This window comes from Apodemus sylvaticus, chromosome 10, assembly GCF_947179515.1.
Source record: "Apodemus sylvaticus chromosome 10, mApoSyl1.1, whole genome shotgun sequence".
Classification (NCBI taxonomy): Eukaryota; Metazoa; Chordata; class Mammalia; order Rodentia; family Muridae; genus Apodemus; species Apodemus sylvaticus.
Genome location: NC_067481.1, coordinates 44774685 through 44792411, shown reverse-complemented (window position 1 = coordinate 44792411; position 17727 = coordinate 44774685). Strand labels below are relative to the sequence as shown.

At 49.5% G+C, this 17727-nt stretch overlaps 2 protein-coding genes across 2 annotated transcripts in view; both read left to right on the top strand.

The window, feature by feature from the left end:
• Positions 1-1533: 1533 nt before the first annotated feature.
• LOC127694371 (nitric oxide synthase, inducible-like) lies at positions 1534-6532 on the top strand. The gene is made up of 4 exons (XM_052195927.1): positions 1534-1640; positions 4812-4896; positions 5968-6090; positions 6500-6532. The coding sequence occupies exons 1-4, from the start codon at positions 1534-1536 to the stop codon at positions 6530-6532; spliced, it is 348 nt and encodes a 115-aa protein (XP_052051887.1).
• Positions 6533-7743: 1211 nt separating this feature from the next.
• Positions 7744-17727, top strand: part of Nos2 (nitric oxide synthase 2) — a 29022-nt gene continuing 19038 nt past the window's right edge. Inside the window, exons 1-7 of the mRNA XM_052195102.1 lie at positions 7744-7892; positions 12334-12496; positions 13172-13263; positions 14287-14428; positions 14511-14650; positions 16558-16732; positions 16838-16939. Coding sequence (XP_052051062.1) covers positions 7783-7892; positions 12334-12496; positions 13172-13263; positions 14287-14428; positions 14511-14650; positions 16558-16732; positions 16838-16939 — 924 coding nt within the window. The 5' untranslated portion in view covers positions 7744-7782. The remainder of the gene's footprint in view (positions 7893-12333; positions 12497-13171; positions 13264-14286; positions 14429-14510; positions 14651-16557; positions 16733-16837; positions 16940-17727) is intronic.

The following is a 17727-nucleotide window of genomic DNA, read 5'->3' as shown; positions in this document are numbered from 1 at the left end:
GGGGACTGTACTCTCCTCACACATTAGGGAAGAGGAGACAAAAGACCCCCATGCCTGAGTCATCTTGAGATCTCATAGCTGGCTGTGGTAAAGCTGGCATTGAAACCAACCGGGCAGTCTGGCTTATCGCCACCATCCGGGTTGCTGCACTGTAGGTCCGGATTGAGATTCAAACCATTAACAAGGACACCTGAGGCTGGCTCACCTGGCACTTCACATGCCAACTGCCAGTTCACATGTCAATAACCCTTCTGCTTAATCAATGGATCGACTGAACCATTTATTAATAGCATATACAGCCACAGATATTTATAGTGTCCTTAACACTATGTCAAAACCCAGGTGGGACTGCTTTCATCTTGTCTCACATGCTCTGTTTCTAGAAAGTGGAGGAACTGAGATTTGAGCCAACTCTAAATTCTATACTCTATGTGCTCTTTCTCTGAGGACTTACTATGCACTGGACTGAGAAAGAGAAAGACAGATCAGCTGCTACAGTCAAGGAGGAAATGGGGGGGGGACACAGGGGGTGCACACGGGAGCAACAGTTTCCTCCCTATTTGGGGACAGTCTTGGCAAGGCAAGATGTTAGAGAGGCTTATGTGGGGGGACTGGGGGGGTCAAACAAGGGAGAGGTAATAGGAGAATGTGTTGCTGAGTCTTTTAAGGGCACAGACTGGCTGTGGGGTCAGAAGGGGCTAGTGGCCTGCAGATGACTTTCTTAGAGGAGGGGACCAGCAGAAATGTCACTGCCCAGGAAAGGTGGCAAGAGGATGTTCCTGGAAGAGGAAGCAGCTTACAAAGGGGATTTTAGTCTGAAAGCAGCAGGAGCCCGTTATTTATTTTTATTTTAAAACATAATTTTCAAATCTATGCAGACCAAGAGCCTGTTCCTGGTGGCTTTCAACTTTCCAGAAACAAGAGATTCAGAAGTGTGCAGGGTGTGTCCATGCATGTGTTCACATGTGTTTTAGAGACAAAGGGTAAATGTGGGACCATCTAGGTGTCCCACATTTAGAGCAAAGGGTTTAAAGACAAACAAACACCACTTCTGGCACTGTAATTGGGCTTGAGGGTTCATTTGCTGAAATGTTAGCCAGAAGGGTCCCTGGGGGCTGCAGTCCTAGTCCACCTGGAACAGGGAGAAAGGGCAAACATTCCCTGGGAGCGGTCTAGAGAAGCAGAGATAGAGGTGGTCCTAGGGCTGTTGTGTGGCTTTGAGCAGAGCCCTCATTTCGTCCCCCAGCGTCTGCCGCCATAAAGCACAGGTGGTAAAGAATTCCCTTCTTGGTTGGATTTCGTTAGAGGGTGATGAAACAACCCGGTGCAGCGGGGAGTCTGGGTCGCGATCCTTACTGTCCCTGCGAGAGGAATACACAAACGAGGCACTCGAGCGGTCCTGCTTGTCCTGGGCCACTAGGAGCGGAGCCCTGCTCGCAGCAGGAGGGCGGGCGCTACAGGGAGGGAGGGGCGGGCGCTGAGGGGTTTCGCGACGATAAAGGGACAGCGCCAGCAAGGAGCGCTGGCCCAGCTATGCGCGAAGGGCTGAGCAGCGCTTGCGACGCCGCCCGGCCGCGGCTCTGTCGCTTCCTGCGCAGGATCTTCGGCCCGAAGGTCGCCAATCGTGTGGGCCCAGCCAGGTACAGCGCGCGGGACCTGGGGAGGCGCCCGGGTGGCCCCGCTGGGACGCAAGAGAGGCCAGGCAGAGCGCCCACGCGGGCCGCCCACTAGGGGTTTCTGCACCAAGGAACTTTTGCGCTGCTCTGCTTTGGACAGGTTCTGGCTATATTGATTAGTTGGCATCAAACCTGGAAATCCTCCTGCCTCAGCTTCTCAAATGCTGAGGCGTGTGCCACCGCTTAAAGGTTTTACTGAGGTGCGGGGTGTGTGCGCGCAGCAGTACTGGGAACTGAACTGCATTTAAGCAAGTGCTCTTCCACTGAGCCCCCCTTCCCGCCTTGGTTCCCCCCCCCCCAGCCCCCATTGCTCTCTAAACAAACAAGGTTAAAAAGTCAAAGATGATCTTTTACAATAAGGCATTCTCCCTTTCACAAGGGAGGTGGGCTGGCTGGTAGCAGTGCGACCCCAGGACTCAAGCCCCTAACCAAGCCCCAGCAGGTTATGGATTCTGCCCTCATCCCGCTCAGAACCTAGTTCTGGGACACTGTGACAGACAGCAGATGGTTCTATGGGCCTGAGCAAGTCACCACAGTTCCCTTTGTCTGAAAGTCCATAATGGTCCTTCACCCCTGCAATGGGCCAGTCAGGTCTCAGCAAGACTGTGGATTTGGAACTGCAGAAATTTGGAACCAAGGGTCCTGAGCCTTAAAACGCTCACCTGATATCTGGTGCGTAGGTCCCCTTTACCGGGTGGCAGAAGAAATCTGCTAGCAGGACATAATAACTGGGGCAAAGCTCTATTTATCGTTGATTAAGGGTTTTTCCCCTTAATCTCAATTATAGCAGTACTTGAAAAATTGTAAAAATTCCAATTATAACAAAAACATCAAGATACTTAAAAGTTAAAAAGAGAGAGATTTAACTAGCCTATGGCTTATCACAGCAAGCTAATCACTGTGAACCTTTGCCGGCATCTCCCCCGGCAGCCTTCAGGCCTGCTGGAGCCCGCATTCATCCACGCACAAGCACGCATTGCATGTGTGCACTAAGAGTGTCATCATAGCGTCAGAGATATCCAGACTGAGGCGTTAGGCGCAACCTCAGGCTCTGGACCCTGAGGCCAGCGTAACTGTGTCTCATGTCAGCAGTGAGATTTCAGTCCGCATTTAAAACATTTTGATGTTTAGGGGAAGCCCTTAAGTAGATGGCGACATTGTCTTTGAGTCTATGCTATAGCCCAGAGGATGTTTCTGATCTAAATCGTGAAGCCCAAGATGGGCAGGTATGAAAGAGGATCGTACGAAAGCAAATCTTGGCTTCCTTTGTTTTTCTCTTCTTTTCTTTTTTTTTTCTTTTTTCTTTTTCCTCCTTCTGGTGAGGCATACCAGTCCAGATCAGAGGAATATGTTAAAGAAAATATTATTCAGATGGGTGTGGTGGTACATGCCTATAATCCCAGCATTCAGGAGGTCTTGAACGGCAAGAGTTCAAGGACATTGTCCGCTGCATGGTGAGCTCAAAGGCGAGGAGGTCGTGAAACTCTGTCACCAGCAAGAAGGAGAGAATCGGTCAATGATTTTGTTGGTTTGCTTTGGTGGTGGTGGAGGGGTGGTGGTTTTGCTTTGTTGTTTGTGATAGCCGCTCACTATACAGCTCAGGTTAAGTAATTCTCCTGCCTCACCTTCTGACTGCTGGGTTTTCAGACACCAGTCAGCGTACACCTCCTTCGTGAGCCCTGCTAACAGGGCTTTACCATTCCACACAAAGGACTTTACTGAGGACAGTCCCTTGGGTGAGGACAGGACCCACTGCAGTCTTGTAGCAGAGGCACAGATAGGGTTCCGCCCAAACTCAGCAGAGGCAAGGGCAGGTTATAGGCAAAGATAAAGAAGGTTCTCACTGGACTAACCCACAAGATTCCTGTTGATGGTAAGGCTGACAATCAAACCTCACTTGGGGGTGAGGACCAGGGAGCGAGCTGTCACTAAACGACCAAGCAGGGTCACAGGGTCAGTGCTAAAACTGGAGTCCGGGGGCTTTGTTCTGCTTTGTTTTAGATTTATTTATTTTATGTGTATGGATGTTTTGCCTGTGTGGGTGTATAGCTATGGCTGTCCTGGAACTCTGTAGACCAGGCTATCCCCAAACATAGAACTCAGCCTGCCTCTGCCACCTAAGTGCTGAGATTAAAGGCATACACCACCATAACTGGCTATATATATATATATATATCCCTGTAATTATTTTAGTTTTATTTTTCAAAACAGGTAGCATATAGCCCAGGCTAGCTTTGAATTCCCTACTTAGCTGAGGATGACTGTGAACTCTAGATCCTCCTGCCTCAACTTTCCAGGTGTTAGAATCACAAGTGCGTGCCCTCCATTTCTGCCTTTGCTCCTTTCACTCTTTATAAGGTAAATACCCGGAGTAGCCAAGCACTGGGCTTGAACCTGGAATCTCTGCACTTAAGAAGCTCTGGCAGGTGGCTGGAGGCCAGCGAGGTGTGCAGAGTAAACAAACTAAACTAAGGGTTTGGGGTGCTCTGTAGGTTCTCTTGGAGCCCAAACTGGCTTTGGACCTTCTTTGTAGTTGAGGTTGGCCTCAAACTCCTAACCTTTCTGTCACAACCTGCCAGATGCTAGGATTCCAATACTTGAAATGCCCAGCTTAAACTAAGAGTTTAAATAAAAGAGATGAGCTGGGCCTGGTGATATATGCTTTTAATCCCAGCACTCAGGAGCCACAGGCAGGTGGATCTCTGAGTTCAGGGCTAGTCTGGTCTACCTAGAAAGTTCCGCATCTCAAACATATAATACCCACCAAAATGAAAACCGAAAATACACAAGATAAAGTTTGCTAAGCCAAGTAAGTGGCGAGTGGCTGGCCTGGGAGGGCTGGGCTGTTGGGGCTTTTGCACTTGGCTCTCTGAGGCGGGCATCTTCCCAGAGCTTGTGTGTGTGCCTTTGTATCTGAATAGTTTTGGCTGGCTCCCCTCATATCAGTTTGGCTTTGGGTGGTCAAAGCAAAGATGAAGAGGGAAGTGGGGACAAGATTCTCTAAACTGGCTCCCTCTTCCTCCCTACTGGAAGCTGGGAACAGGTCATTCCCACCTCTAGCCCTCAGTGTCCCGTCTGCCAGATCGGGACTCACACAGCCAGACTCCATCTCACGATGACTGTTTCCTTTCACAGCCCAACAACACAGGATGACCCTAAGGGTCGCAGACCTGCCAAGCACCAAAATGGTTCCCCTCAGCTCTTCACCGGGACAGCCCAGGTCAGTGGTTTGGTCACAGAGAATGGGAAGCCCTTCATTCTTCTCCTTTGGTAGATTCAGGCTTTAGCCCTTTGAAGGCTCAACAGGAAGGCACAGGAAGCCAAGATCTGGGGAGCGAATGGAGCAACCCAGACCTGGGGTACAGAGGGAGCCAAGGAGGGTGCAGACAGTAGGACAGTCCCGATGCTCAGCAGTAGAGGTTGCCAGGGTGTGACTTGCCTGGTGGTTGACAGAATGGGTCGGGTAGTACCTTAGTTAGGGCTCCGTTGCTGTCAAGAGACACCATGACCAAGGCAATTTTTCAACGGACTACATTTAATCAGGGCTGGCTTTCAGGTTCAGAGGTTCCATCCATTATCCTCAAGGTGGGAGCATGGCAGCATCCAGGCAGGCATGGTGCAGAAGCTGAGAGTTCTACGTCTTGTTCTGAAGGCAAACTGGAAAAGACTGTCTCTTCCAGGAAAGCTAGGAGAAGGGTCTCAAAGCCCACACCCAAAGTGACACACTTCTTCCAACAAGGCCACACCTATTAACAGTATCATTCCCTATGGGCCAAGCATATTCAAACCACCATAGGTAGTTTAAGAACATTCTTGGAATCGGGAGGAACGATTTTCCGAAATGATTTCAGACTCAGCCCCTGGCTTCTGGCTGTGGATCCCATCTTCCTGAAACCCTTTCCATTCTAAGGACTGTAGAGAGGTGGCAGAGAGATGGAGCTGGGAAAGGTGTCCCTGGAGAAGGAAGACAGTGGAGTATCTGTCCCAGCTCTGTCCTTGGCAGTCCCAGCCACAGCATCCGCCCTCTCTTCAGACTTGAATTCCCCTTATGAGCCAGCACTAGCCAGGCCTCAGTAAGGACAGAAGCCTGGCCTTGGTCCAGCCACCTGCAATGCTCAGTTGGCACTGGCCCAACTTCTGGGAAGGGTGGAGGACTGAGGACTGGCCTCTTGTCTCGCGTGCCCACACAGCTCCGTCTCTCACCCAAGCAGAGTACAGAGGCCCAGGGGACACTTGTATGGTTGTTGGGATTAGAGACATTTAGAAAACTCTGGATGTTTACCCATCTTAGAATGTTCCAGAATCCCAGGACAAGCTGCATGTGACTCCATCAACCCGCCCACAGCATGTAAGGATCAAAAACTGGGGCAGCGGAGAGATTTTGCATGACACCCTTCACCATAAAGCCACATCGGTAAGAAGTCTGGGAGTTGGGGAGCACCACCTTTGTCCCAACCAGGCCATCATACAGGCCCTGCGTGGGTCTATCATGTATTTCCTGCACTTACTAGACAGCCATCTTCTCAGACAAAAGATGTTGCAAAGTATGTCTTCATAAATTATAGCAGGAAGTAGGAGAGGCAAAATTCCCATTAACTACTGGGCTAGACAGCAGATAACCTAAAAGGTCAGACAAAAGGCTACAGAAACCAGTTACTATTTTCTTAGATTTCAAGGGTATCTGAGAATTGTCTATTAGACTTGCCCAAAGCTGAATTGAACTGGCAGAGGAAGCTTCCTGTCTCTGTAAGGATGCAAGGTAACAGTGGTTTAAGCAGCTAGTGACTGAAACTAATCATTTCAGGTTCCTTTCTGCCTTTAAGTTCCTTACTCTGACTTTAGAATTCATGCTATGAGGCCAAGCAGTGCACACCTTTAGTTCCAACATTTGGAGGAAACAAACTGATGTCCATGAATTTGAGGCCAACCTGGGCTACATAGTGAATTCAGGGACAAGCCAGAGCTACACTGAGAGACCTTGTCTCGAAAAAACAATAATAACAACAAAACATAAAACAAGTCAGGCATGGCACACACCTTTAATCTCAGGAGGCAGAGGCAGGGGCAGGGGCAGGGGCAGGGGCAGGGGCAGGGGCAGGGGCAGGGGCAGGGGCAGGGGCAGGGGCAGGGGCAGGGGCAGGGGCAGGGGCAGGTGGATCTCTGTGAGTTCAAGGCAAGTCTGTTCTACAAAGGAATCCAGAATAGCCAGGTTTCTGAGAAACCCTGTCTCAAAAAACCAAAACCAAACCAGAAGAAAGAAAGAAAGAAAGAAAGAAAGAAAGAAAGAAAGAAAGAAAGAAAGAAAGAAAGAAAGAAAGAAAGAAAGAAAGAAAGAAAGAAGGAAGGAAGGAAGGAAGGAAGGAAAGGGAAAGAAAGAAAGAAGAAAGACCCATAAAACAAAACAAAGGAGAGAGAGAGAGAGAGAGAGAGAGATTCATACTGTAGCTATAAAGTAGGAAAGGACCAGCTTGGAAGGCAGAAGCAGGAGGATTAGAAGTTCATAGTGAACTGCTCTATAATGAGTTTGAGGACTACATATGACCTTATCTCAAAACCTAACATTAAACCTCAGAAACAAAGCAAAACAGAGACACGCTACAGTTGACATGTGGGCATCCGTCTTTCTGGCAGTTCTTTCTAAGCCTCCCCTGACTTTGGAATAGTCATTCTCTCATTCAGCTTCTCTGGGCTGACACTGGAGCCATGTTCCCTGAGGAGCTAGCTGGGTCTTTTTAAAGAGGGAAGCAGACTGGCTATCCCCTAGGAGGAAGCCATGGAGTTTTCTCAGAGGCTGTCCCTGTGTCTTTAGCAGACTGGAGAACAGGGACAGAGAGAAGCCATCTCACACCCACCTGGTCTCAGGAAAGGAGAGGGGGGCTAGGCTTGGAGAAAGCTTGGTGGGCCCGAAGGACAAGGAGCCTGCATAGGGTCCCTGTGAGCGTCAGCCAGAGAATGGCGGGGCTTATGACTGGGTTGGGGCATGGGGGTCGCAGTGGGGCGGACGGGGGTGGGGGGTGGCATGGGGAGGGGGATGGGAACCCTATTCAACTCCTGTCTTTCTTTCCAGGATTTCACTTGCAAGTCCAAATCTTGCTTGGGGTCCATCATGAACCCCAAGAGTTTGACCAGGGGACCCAGAGACAAGCCCACCCCACTGGAGGAGCTTCTGCCTCAAGCCATTGAATTCATCAACCAGTATTACGGCTCCTTCAAAGAGTAAGTCTGGCTTCCTTCAGAGTGACATCCCCTCTGCCCTACACCCTGGAGCCGACCTGTTTCCTACTGTTCCACTCTGACCCATGAACTCTGCAGTCTCCAGCTTTGCTGGGGCTCCAGGCCCAGCACAGAGCCTAAAGGAGGCTTCGACACTGCAAAAATGTCCGACGGTTTAGAGGAGAGTGTAACTGGCTTTGGATTCTGGCTCCACCAGGCCACTGATGAGTCCTGGAGAAATTCATTGGGCCTCAAGCTCTTTATCTGTAAAGTGGGTATCTTATAGTATGGCTCACTAGACTACCATGAGATGTATGCAAATTTAGAACAGTGCCCTAGCCTCAAGGCTGTAATACAGTGACTTGGAATGGATCCTTTTATCCTGAAATAGAAGGAAGTTTTAGAGACTGTCTGGTCAGGGCTCTCCTCCTACAGATATGAGCAAGATTCCCAGAAACAGCCCTGACATTATCCTCGTCTAGCTAGAGTCCAGGAGACCTGACTTGCTTGGGTGCTACATCTCTGGAATGCTATCATCTTACTCCATGAGGCTTCTATGAGTCCAGTGACCAGACTCCTTCATTCTTAAGTCCATCAGTCAGTCACTCCAAGCACCAAGTATTGTCCAGCATGGAAGGCAATTTTTTTCATTGCCAGTTGCCAATGTTGTCAATGCATAGAGTCACAATCATGGTGGGGCTGTGTGGCCTGGGTAAGATTGGGGTCCAGGCAGCCATCTTCTGGAGTTCAAGCCCGGGCAAGTGCCTTGGTTTTCTTGCCTCAAAATATCTATTATAATATACCCACCTTGTAGGAGTTTATATGAAGATTAAATGAATCAGAGGCTACAAATAGCTAGGAACAGTGCTGACCTGTAATGAATTATCTTTGTATGTATTCGAGTTTTTAAACATCTGTTTACTTGATGGAGAATGGGGTGCCTGAGACACAGCAAGCATGTTTTTGTCAGACAACAAACTGTGGGGGTCAGGCATCGCTTTCCACAGTGTAGATTCCTGGGGTTGACTGAGGTCAGATTTGGTGTCAAATGCCTTTACCTGCTCAGCCGTCTCTCTGGTCCCTCATTGTATGTTTTGGAGACAGTATCTCATGGAATAGTAAAGGCTGACTTCTGCCCACAACTGTTCTTCAGAGTGCCAGGGTGACAGCTACAGGTGATGACGTCTGATTATAGAACACTGTCGAGTGACTAATTTACCTGTCCAGTTGTAAGAATGACTGACTGAGACAGCGAATGTCTTCTCTGGCTGCTGGGGACAGTGTAGCAGTGTCACTTTGTGGCACAGTCTCACACAGCAGTTCTACCTGGGGCATGAGACTCAGAAGGGTATCTGGGACCTAGAGCAGAAATTGCTGTTCTTGGTTATCTTGGTCAGGGTTTCTATTCCTGCACAAACATCATGACCAAGAAGCAAGTTGGGGAGGAAAGGGTTTATTCAGCTTACATTTCCACATTGCTGTTCATCACTAAAGGAGGTCAGGACTGGAACTCAAGCAGGTCAGGAAGCAGGGGCTGATGCAGAGGCTGTGGAGGGATGTTTCTTACTGGCTTGCTTCCCCTGGCTTGCTCAGCTTGCTTTCTTATAGAACCCAAGATTACCAGTCCAGAGATGGTACCACCCACAAGCGGCCCTCCCACCCTTGATCACTAATTGAGAAAGTGCCCCACAGCTGGATCTCATGGAGGCACTTCCTCCAGGGAGGCTCCTTTCTCTGTGATAACTCTAGCCTGTGTCAAGTTGACACAAAAACAGCCAATACATTGGTGATACCTGTTTCTCCTCTGCACAGCGCTGGAATGCCAGAGCTGGGAGGGCCCTTGACAGGAGGCCTCTGTCGTCTGGAGCCGTGCTTCCCAATCTTACCAGGGAGCTTGCAGAACACTGATGCCTTGTCCCCTGGGCCAAGGTCAACCATCTTGGGAGGGGCTGTCTTCAGCCTTGTGAAGGATGGAGCCTGTGGGGGCGCTGTCCTGTAAGCCTGTGTTTGGGCATCTGTGGCACTGAACTTCAGTTTCCTTGATCTTCCCACTCTGTTCTTAACACGTGGCTGTTTGGGGCTTTGGGATTGTTCTAGATAGCCTTTATCTGGCCATTTTTTTATTTAGCACCAAGCACATGAAAAACTCCCAGTTGCTGGGTTAAGCCTAAGAGCCAGGTGTGGTTGACACCGCTCTCTAGCTGTGACAAATGAGCAGATCTTAGGCGGATTCCAAGTTCAAGGACTGCCTGGGTGACTGGTGAATACAGGCTAGCCTGGGCAACAGAGTGAGAACTGGTCTCAAAGGTTCAAGAAAGTAAGTGCTGGGGCCAGGGGCTGAGGATGTAGCTCAGTGGTGGATAGAGCCAGGGTTGGCACCTTAGGTCCAGGCCCTGTTACCACAGAGGAAAGGGGAGAAAAACAGAAGGAAGGAAAGCAGTCAAGGAAAATGCTAAAAGTCAAATTCACTGGCCATGGCGGCCCATGCTTTTAATCCCCGCATTCTGAAGGCAGAGGCAAGAAAATCTCTGTGTGTTCAAGGTTACCCTGGTTCACATAGTGAACTCTAGGCCAGCCAAAATTACCTAGTGAGACTCAGCCTCAAAACAAAACAATGATGAAAAAATCTAAAGGGAAACAAACAAATAAATGAAAACAATTAAAAACACACACACAAAAAAACCCTAAATTTAAAATATTCTTTTAAAAGTCATCTTGTGTGGTCCCACAAGAGTTGATACTCTCTTGATATTGAAGACTTCAGAGTTAATTGTGTGTGGGAGTGGGTTTTTCAAAGGAACACTGTTTAAAACTTGCCTTTACAAATCAGTCACTCAACCTGTAACCAAGTTAATAATGTGCTTGAGATAACTTATAACTGTATGAGATCTTCCTTGTTTTTCTCCCCTTTCCTCTGTGGTAACAGGGCCTGGACCTAGGGTGCCAAACCAGTCTCTGTCTACCACTGAGCTACATACTGAGCCCCTGGCCCAGCACTTATTTTTTTGAATCTCTTATTTCGAGACAGGTACTTACTATGTTACCCAGACTGGCCTGAATTTACCTAATTTACACAAACTCTCCTGGAAATTACAAATGGGTGTAAAGAGATAAAGTCGGAATATGGTTTTCTCCACTTGCTATTCTGTATCTGGCCAGAGAAACAATTGTCTCTCTCCTGACACGCCTGTGAAGGACAGAGGCCCCTGTTCCTTTCTTGCTACCACAGTTACTGCGCTGTTCATTACAGAAGGGGGGTGGCTTTGCTCAGGACCAGTCACTCCTGAGATTACAACAGGAGAGGCCAAAACTTCCAAAGAAGTCAGGCCCACTCTTGGGTAGATGACAGCAGGTTTTCATCTTTCTCCTTCACACTGGATTGCCATAACCATGGACACTGGCATTTTCGTGTTTGGGTACAGAGTGGGGGGTATTTCTAGAACCTTCCTCCGACGATGAAGGACACTGACTTCACCCAGAAGTTCCCCTTCACGGGGATCACTGAAGAGAAACATCGCTGAATGTTTTGTCTTCAAGTCTTTCTGTAGTCAAAAAGGAGGTGCCAAGACCCTCTGCCTGCCCCAAAGGCTGTTTCATTCCAAGTCCTCCTGCTGACCAAGTTCATTCTTTAAATAATTTTGTTTGTTGTCATTTCGAAAGCCTCTGGTGGTGCTGGTTGGAAATCTCAAGGTTGCTGTGGAATGTGTGTGTGTGTGTGTGTCTGTAGTGTGGTGTGTTTCAAAGTCTTTGTGACCAGGCTCCTCTCCCCTGAAATTACTTTGAAGTATGCTTAAATTAGTGAGTGTAGCCGTTGGGTGGGCACTAGGGTCCTTCAAGTTGAGTCCTGATCTCAGGTCTTGTCTGGGCCTGCCTTGCTTTTTGAGGAGCCCTCAAGGCTTGCAGTCTCCCCTTGGGTGGAAGGTGGGAGGTCCTAGCCACTGCAGACAGCTTGGAGCCTGGGGTTGGCAGGGAGATCACCTGGGTCTGTGTCCTCTCTTTGTTACCATGCTTGTGTTCTTGAGTCTCGTACTGTACACTCTAGAGTCTTAAGACTGCAGGGTAAATACAGCAAAGCCTCCTAAGTTACTTGTGATGGCACGCAGCTGCAATCTCAGGTATTTGAGAGAGGGAGGACAGAGGGTTAGAAGTTCTAGGCTAGACAAGACCTTGTCATGACTACAACAACTGGCAGGGTCCAGTTTAAGAGCAGAAGTGTGGTTTTTCTCCCAACAGGACTAAGAACCTCAAGATGGAGATGGATTAAAATCAACCCCTAGTAAGCTAAGAATGGGGTCACAAAACCAGTCCTTTAGAGGACAACATCCCAAGAAGCACAATTTGCCCTTCTGGGGTCCAAAATCAGTTCTTGCTTTCTGGGGATTGAATGAATCCCCATGTAAGGTCCTGCTATTGTTGGTCTTCCTGACAATTTCCTGTCCCCCAGGGCAAAAATAGAGGACCATCTGGCCAGGGTGGAAGCTGTAACAAAGGAGATAGAAACAACAGGAACCTACCAGCTCACTCTGGATGAGCTCATCTTTGCCACCAAGATGGCCTGGAGGAACGCCCCTCGCTGCATCGGAAGGATCCAGTGGTCCAACCTGCAGGTGAGTCTGATGGGCAGAGCAGAAGGAGGAACAGGGCTGGGCAGGCCCTGAGGCAGAGGAGGTGGCCAGGGCTCTGCAGACTACAGCCAACCCCTGAGGTGGGATGTCCCAGACCCCTTCTAGGAGTCTGGAATCTTATTTTAGCACCAGGGTTTCTAGATGACCTACCTTCATGTAAAATGCAGGGACCACATACCATCTTAAGACAACCAGCAGCCTTGGGTGTCTTATTCCTGAGGCCTTGATGCTACAAATGTTTGCCTCCATTGTTTCTGGCCCTAGAGAGCATTTTATTTATCCTAGCCTCCTGGGACATCGGCTCCTTGGAGGGTCATTTGGGCGGGGTTGGGTCCTATCGGGTGCACTTGGACTGAGAAAATCCAGGAGCCTCAAAGGTGGTATGCACTCCCATGGCGAAGATCCAGGCTGGGGCTGTGGGGACCCTGCCTTTTGGTTTTTAAAGCCAGACACTCTTGGTCATTTGGTTTTACTGGGGCCTTCTGGATGGCCTCAGCAGCAGAGGGAGTAGGACCGCTTAGAGACGGGCACCGGATATGCAGAGAGGAAGGGGTAACCCCGTTAGTGAACTGCCCTCGGTCCCCAAGGTCTTTGAGTCAGCCCCAAGCCTCTGTCATCACAGTCTTCCATGGTGTGATCTGGGTGTGCCCTGTGCAGGTCTTCGATGCCCGGAGCTGTAACACAGCACAGGAAATGTTCCAGCACATCTGCAGACACGTGCTTTATGCCACCAACAACGGCAACATCAGGTGAGGCACTTTTCCTGGCTGTGCTGGGCCCAACCGACCACTCTCAGGCAGAAGAGGCTGGAGAGCAGAGGAGAGGGGCCTCTGGCTCCAGGAGAAACTGAGGAGAGAGAAAAGAATAAGGCTTAGCTTCTCCAGGAAGTGGAATGGTGAGAGCAGCCTTCTCCCCATTAGCTTCTGCCATAGGCCCAGCTCTTCCCCCACCCCTCTTCTAACTTAGAACCATGGGCTGTTACATCCTTAGGAAGCCACTTCGAGCAGACCTTGGTGACACGTGCCTGTTATCCAAGCACTTGGAAAGGTGGAAGCAGGAGGATCAAGAGTTCAAAGCCATTCTTGGCTACATAGCACATTTAAGGCTAGCCTGGGCTCCATGTGTTCCTGCCTTAAAAACAAAATGAAACCAAAACATAAAAAACAATTTCCTTAGTTTGATGGTACATAACAGCGAATTCAGCCATGGATAGGCTGAGGCAGGAGGATTGCCATGAATTTCAGGCCAGTCTGGGTCACATTGACAGACTTTGTCTTGTTTTAAAAAGAGGCAGAGGCAGGTGGATCTCTGTGAGTTGAAGGCTAGCCTAGTCTATATAGCGCTCAGTCTGTCATTCGCTGTCATGCAAATAACACTTGGTGCACACCTAATGGAGATTCAGCACAGGACTAAGCCAGAGGCCAGGGAAAGGGAGGTGACAGGGTGGGATACAGAGGTGAGTGATACCCTAGAATGCAGTTCCATCGGCTGCAAACCTGTGATGCACAGCCGCCAACGTTGAGAAGAAAAGGGTCCAGCAGTGAAAGGCGGTGTGTGTGTGTGTGTGTGTGTGTGTGTGTGTGTGTGTGAGGGACATGAGGCTTCCCAGAGTGGTGGGCCCCTTGTTGGTCTTGATGGTTAGGGAGAAGCTCGCAGGTGATTTCAGGGTGATTGGGGCACAGGGAAGAGCGGAGGGAGGTTGGCTGGGAACCCCTGCCCCACTCACCCCAACCACGGAGTTAGTAAATGACTATGTCCCTGTTCTGGGGAAGGTCGGCCATCACCGTGTTCCCCCAGAGGAGTGACGGGAAACACGACTTCAGGCTCTGGAATTCACAGCTCATCAGGTATGCCGGCTACCAGATGCCCGATGGCACCATCAGAGGGGATCCTGCTACCTTGGAGTTCACCCAGGTACCAATCCAGCCTTTCATAGGTCCCTCTGGGCAATGTGTGGCCTGGGCCTGCAGACTTACTGGGCTCTTTTCTCTCTCAGTTGTGCATCGACCTGGGCTGGAAGCCCCGCTATGGCCGCTTCGATGTGCTGCCTCTGGTCCTGCAGGCTAACGGTCAAGATCCAGAGGTCTTTGAAATCCCTCCTGATCTTGTGTTGGAGGTTACCATGGAGCATCCCAAGTAAGTCCCCAAGGCTACAGGCTATGTGCACACAAGCCCAGTCTCAGGCGGTGCCCAGAGGATAGATGTTGCAAGGTCTGTCTCTTTGCCCTCTGCATCGGCCCTGGTCTTTCCTCTCCAGCCTCAGCCTTATGAGGAGCTGCTGATGGTTACCGAGGGAGCAGCAGCCTAGCAAACAGGGTCCTGGGAGGCAGTGGCTTAAGGAGAGCCCTTGAGCGTCTGTCTGAGTAGAACCAGGCTTTTGCTCACCTCCCAACAACTTCTAAATTTTTTCTTTCATTTATTGTCTGTATGTAAATGTGTGTGCTTGTGTGTGTACCTGTATGTGATTGTATGTGTGCATATATGTGTATGTTTGTATGTATGTATATGATATCTGAGGTATATGTTTATGATCATGTGTGTGTGAGGTATGTTTATGATCATGTGTGTGTTGTTTGTGTATATAGTGTGTGTAATGTATGTGGTATGTGTTTATGTTTGTAAATGTGGTGTGTTTCTATGTTTGTATGTGTGGTGTACTTGTATGTTTCTGTGTGTGATGTATGTGTGTCTGGTTATGTGTGTATATATATAGTGTGTGTGTGTGCATGTGTGTGTGTGTGTTCTCCTTCCCTCTCTCTCTCTCTCTCTCTCTCTGTGTGTGTGTGTGTGTGTGTGTGTGTGGTCAGGGGTCAATTGCAGGAGTCATTCGATTGGCTCCTACCTTATGGGCCCAAGGATTGAACTCAGTTTATCAGGCATGGTAGCTACTGTCCTTACCTGCCGAGCTGTCTCTATGATGGCCTCCTCTCAGCTTTCTTAGGGAAAGGACGCCCCTCCTAGATAGAGGAAGTGTAGGGCCACAAGAGCGCAGCTGGTCGAACTTCTGCAAAATGCCTCCATATGTGGAGATTTACTAGGTAGCAGCCCAGGCTGACAGCTCTTGGCCTTTGAGCATACTGAGCTCAGCCCTGGCTCAGGGCCTCTGCCCCACTTCCTCTACCTGATCTGCCCTCTCCTCGGAATTGTGCAAGGCTCCAGTTTTCTCTTCAAAAGGTCTTCCCTTTGACATCACCGCACCTTTGAGAAGTCTTTCCTGATCACCCATCTCCAACCCCAGACCACACTTCATTTCTCATTTTCTCACTGGTGTATTTACTTACCCTTCATAGTCTATAGTCTACAGTCTATGGTCTGGATTCTGGACTGTAACTTTGGGAATAGAATCTTAACTTTTCATCTATAAAGTGCAGGGCTCATAGTAGGTGCTTAATTATAGATATTTGTAGAGTGTCTAAGTATACAATGAACGATACTGTCTGTAATAATCCCATGTGTTTGTTGTTATTGGCTCTATGTATGTGATGGGGATGCTGAGGATCTGAGGGGCTAGGAGCCCCCTGGTCAATGCTTGAACCCCAACTGTCTGGTGCCAGAGTCCTCGGGTGCAGCATTATGCCAGAGGCTCAGCATTTAGTCTGGCATATACCTGACCCATTTGCATGGATGATTGAATAAAGAGATGTCTTCTAGAATGAGCGACCCTGGGTGTTCCCTGTTATCTCCCCTGGTGGGGTGACTGAGATCATCTCTTCAGAAGGACTCTTCTAGTCCTAGGGCTAGGGCTCAGTTGAGCATGATTGCTTAGCATGCTTGAAGCCTTAGCTTTGATTCCCAGCACTGCATAAACTTAGTGTGGATGACACAAGCACTTGGGAGTTAGAGTCAGGAGGATCAAAAGTTCAAAGCCATCCTCAACTACATAAAATCAAGACCAGTCTGGGATATGAGACCCTGTCTCAAAAAAGCAGAGAAAAGGAAGGATTTCTTTGGTTAACCCTTTTACTGATGTTAATTATTTTTTGATTGGGGAGAGAGGTCAAAAGAGATGACCCTAATTATAACTGGATCTGCCTCTCTGCCAGGTATGAGTGGTTCCGGGAGCTCGGGCTGAAGTGGTATGCTCTGCCTGCAGTGGCCAACATGCTACTGGAAGTGGGTGGCCTCGAATTCCCAGCCTGCCCCTTCAATGGTTGGTACATGGGCACCGAGATTGGAGTTAGAGACTTCTGTGACACACAGCGCTACAACATCCTGGAGGTGACAAGGGTTACCCAGCTGGGCCAGCTGGGGCATCGGGCTGGTGGGTTGGGGACGCCTCCCCCCCCCCCAAATTGCCTCACCCTCATCTCTTGGTTTCTACAGGAAGTGGGCAGAAGGATGGGCCTGGAGACCCACACACTGGCCTCCCTCTGGAAAGACCGGGCTGTCACAGAGATCAATGTGGCTGTGCTCCACAGTTTCCAGGTGTGTCAGCTGTCTTGGGGGTTGGTAGAGGTTTTAGCAAGGTCGCTTGATCCAGCTGCTTGTCTGGCACTTGATGTTACCTTTACAACATCATTCATTCACGTGTGCATGTGTTCATGCTTGCTGGGTGCTGAGACCCAGCATTAGTGCTGGTCTAGCTCTGGGCAACTCCTTTTGCCCAAGGCTGCCTGTTTCTGCACTTGGGCATGGTGTGCAGCTTGGCTTCTATTGTTCCAGGTCGTCACTCAGAGAATCTCCTCCTAGCTGCGTCCCCAGGGCCCCTCCCTGCCCCATCATTCCCACTGCACACAAATCAGCTGTGCTGGCTGCAAGACAGACATGGCCAGCTAGCCAATAGTTACTGCCAATCCCTGGGCTCCTTCTCATTCTCCTGCTCCTGTTACAGCCAGTGAGCCCCATCTCCTCACACGGCCGCTTCCTCCGCCACTTGCAGCCTCCTTCCTGTCTTCCTGGGTCATCTGAAATTCTTGCAGGGTTCAAAAACTCAGCAAAAGGGGTCCTAACACAGGCCCTTAGCTCTTCTAAGTGCATGCTATGGTGTGTGTGTAAAGGTAACACACACACCATAGCATGTACTTAGCAGAGCTGTTAGCAGAGGACAGCTAACAGGAATCTCTTCTCTGTTTCCAATGTATGGGTTCTAGGGATCAAACTCAGCTTGGCCAGCTTGGCAGCAAGCCCCTTTACCTCCTGAGCCATCTCGCTGGCCCCCTTACTTTTCCTCCTGCTCCAAATCTTCTTCCTTTAAATCACCCTATGACCAGGTC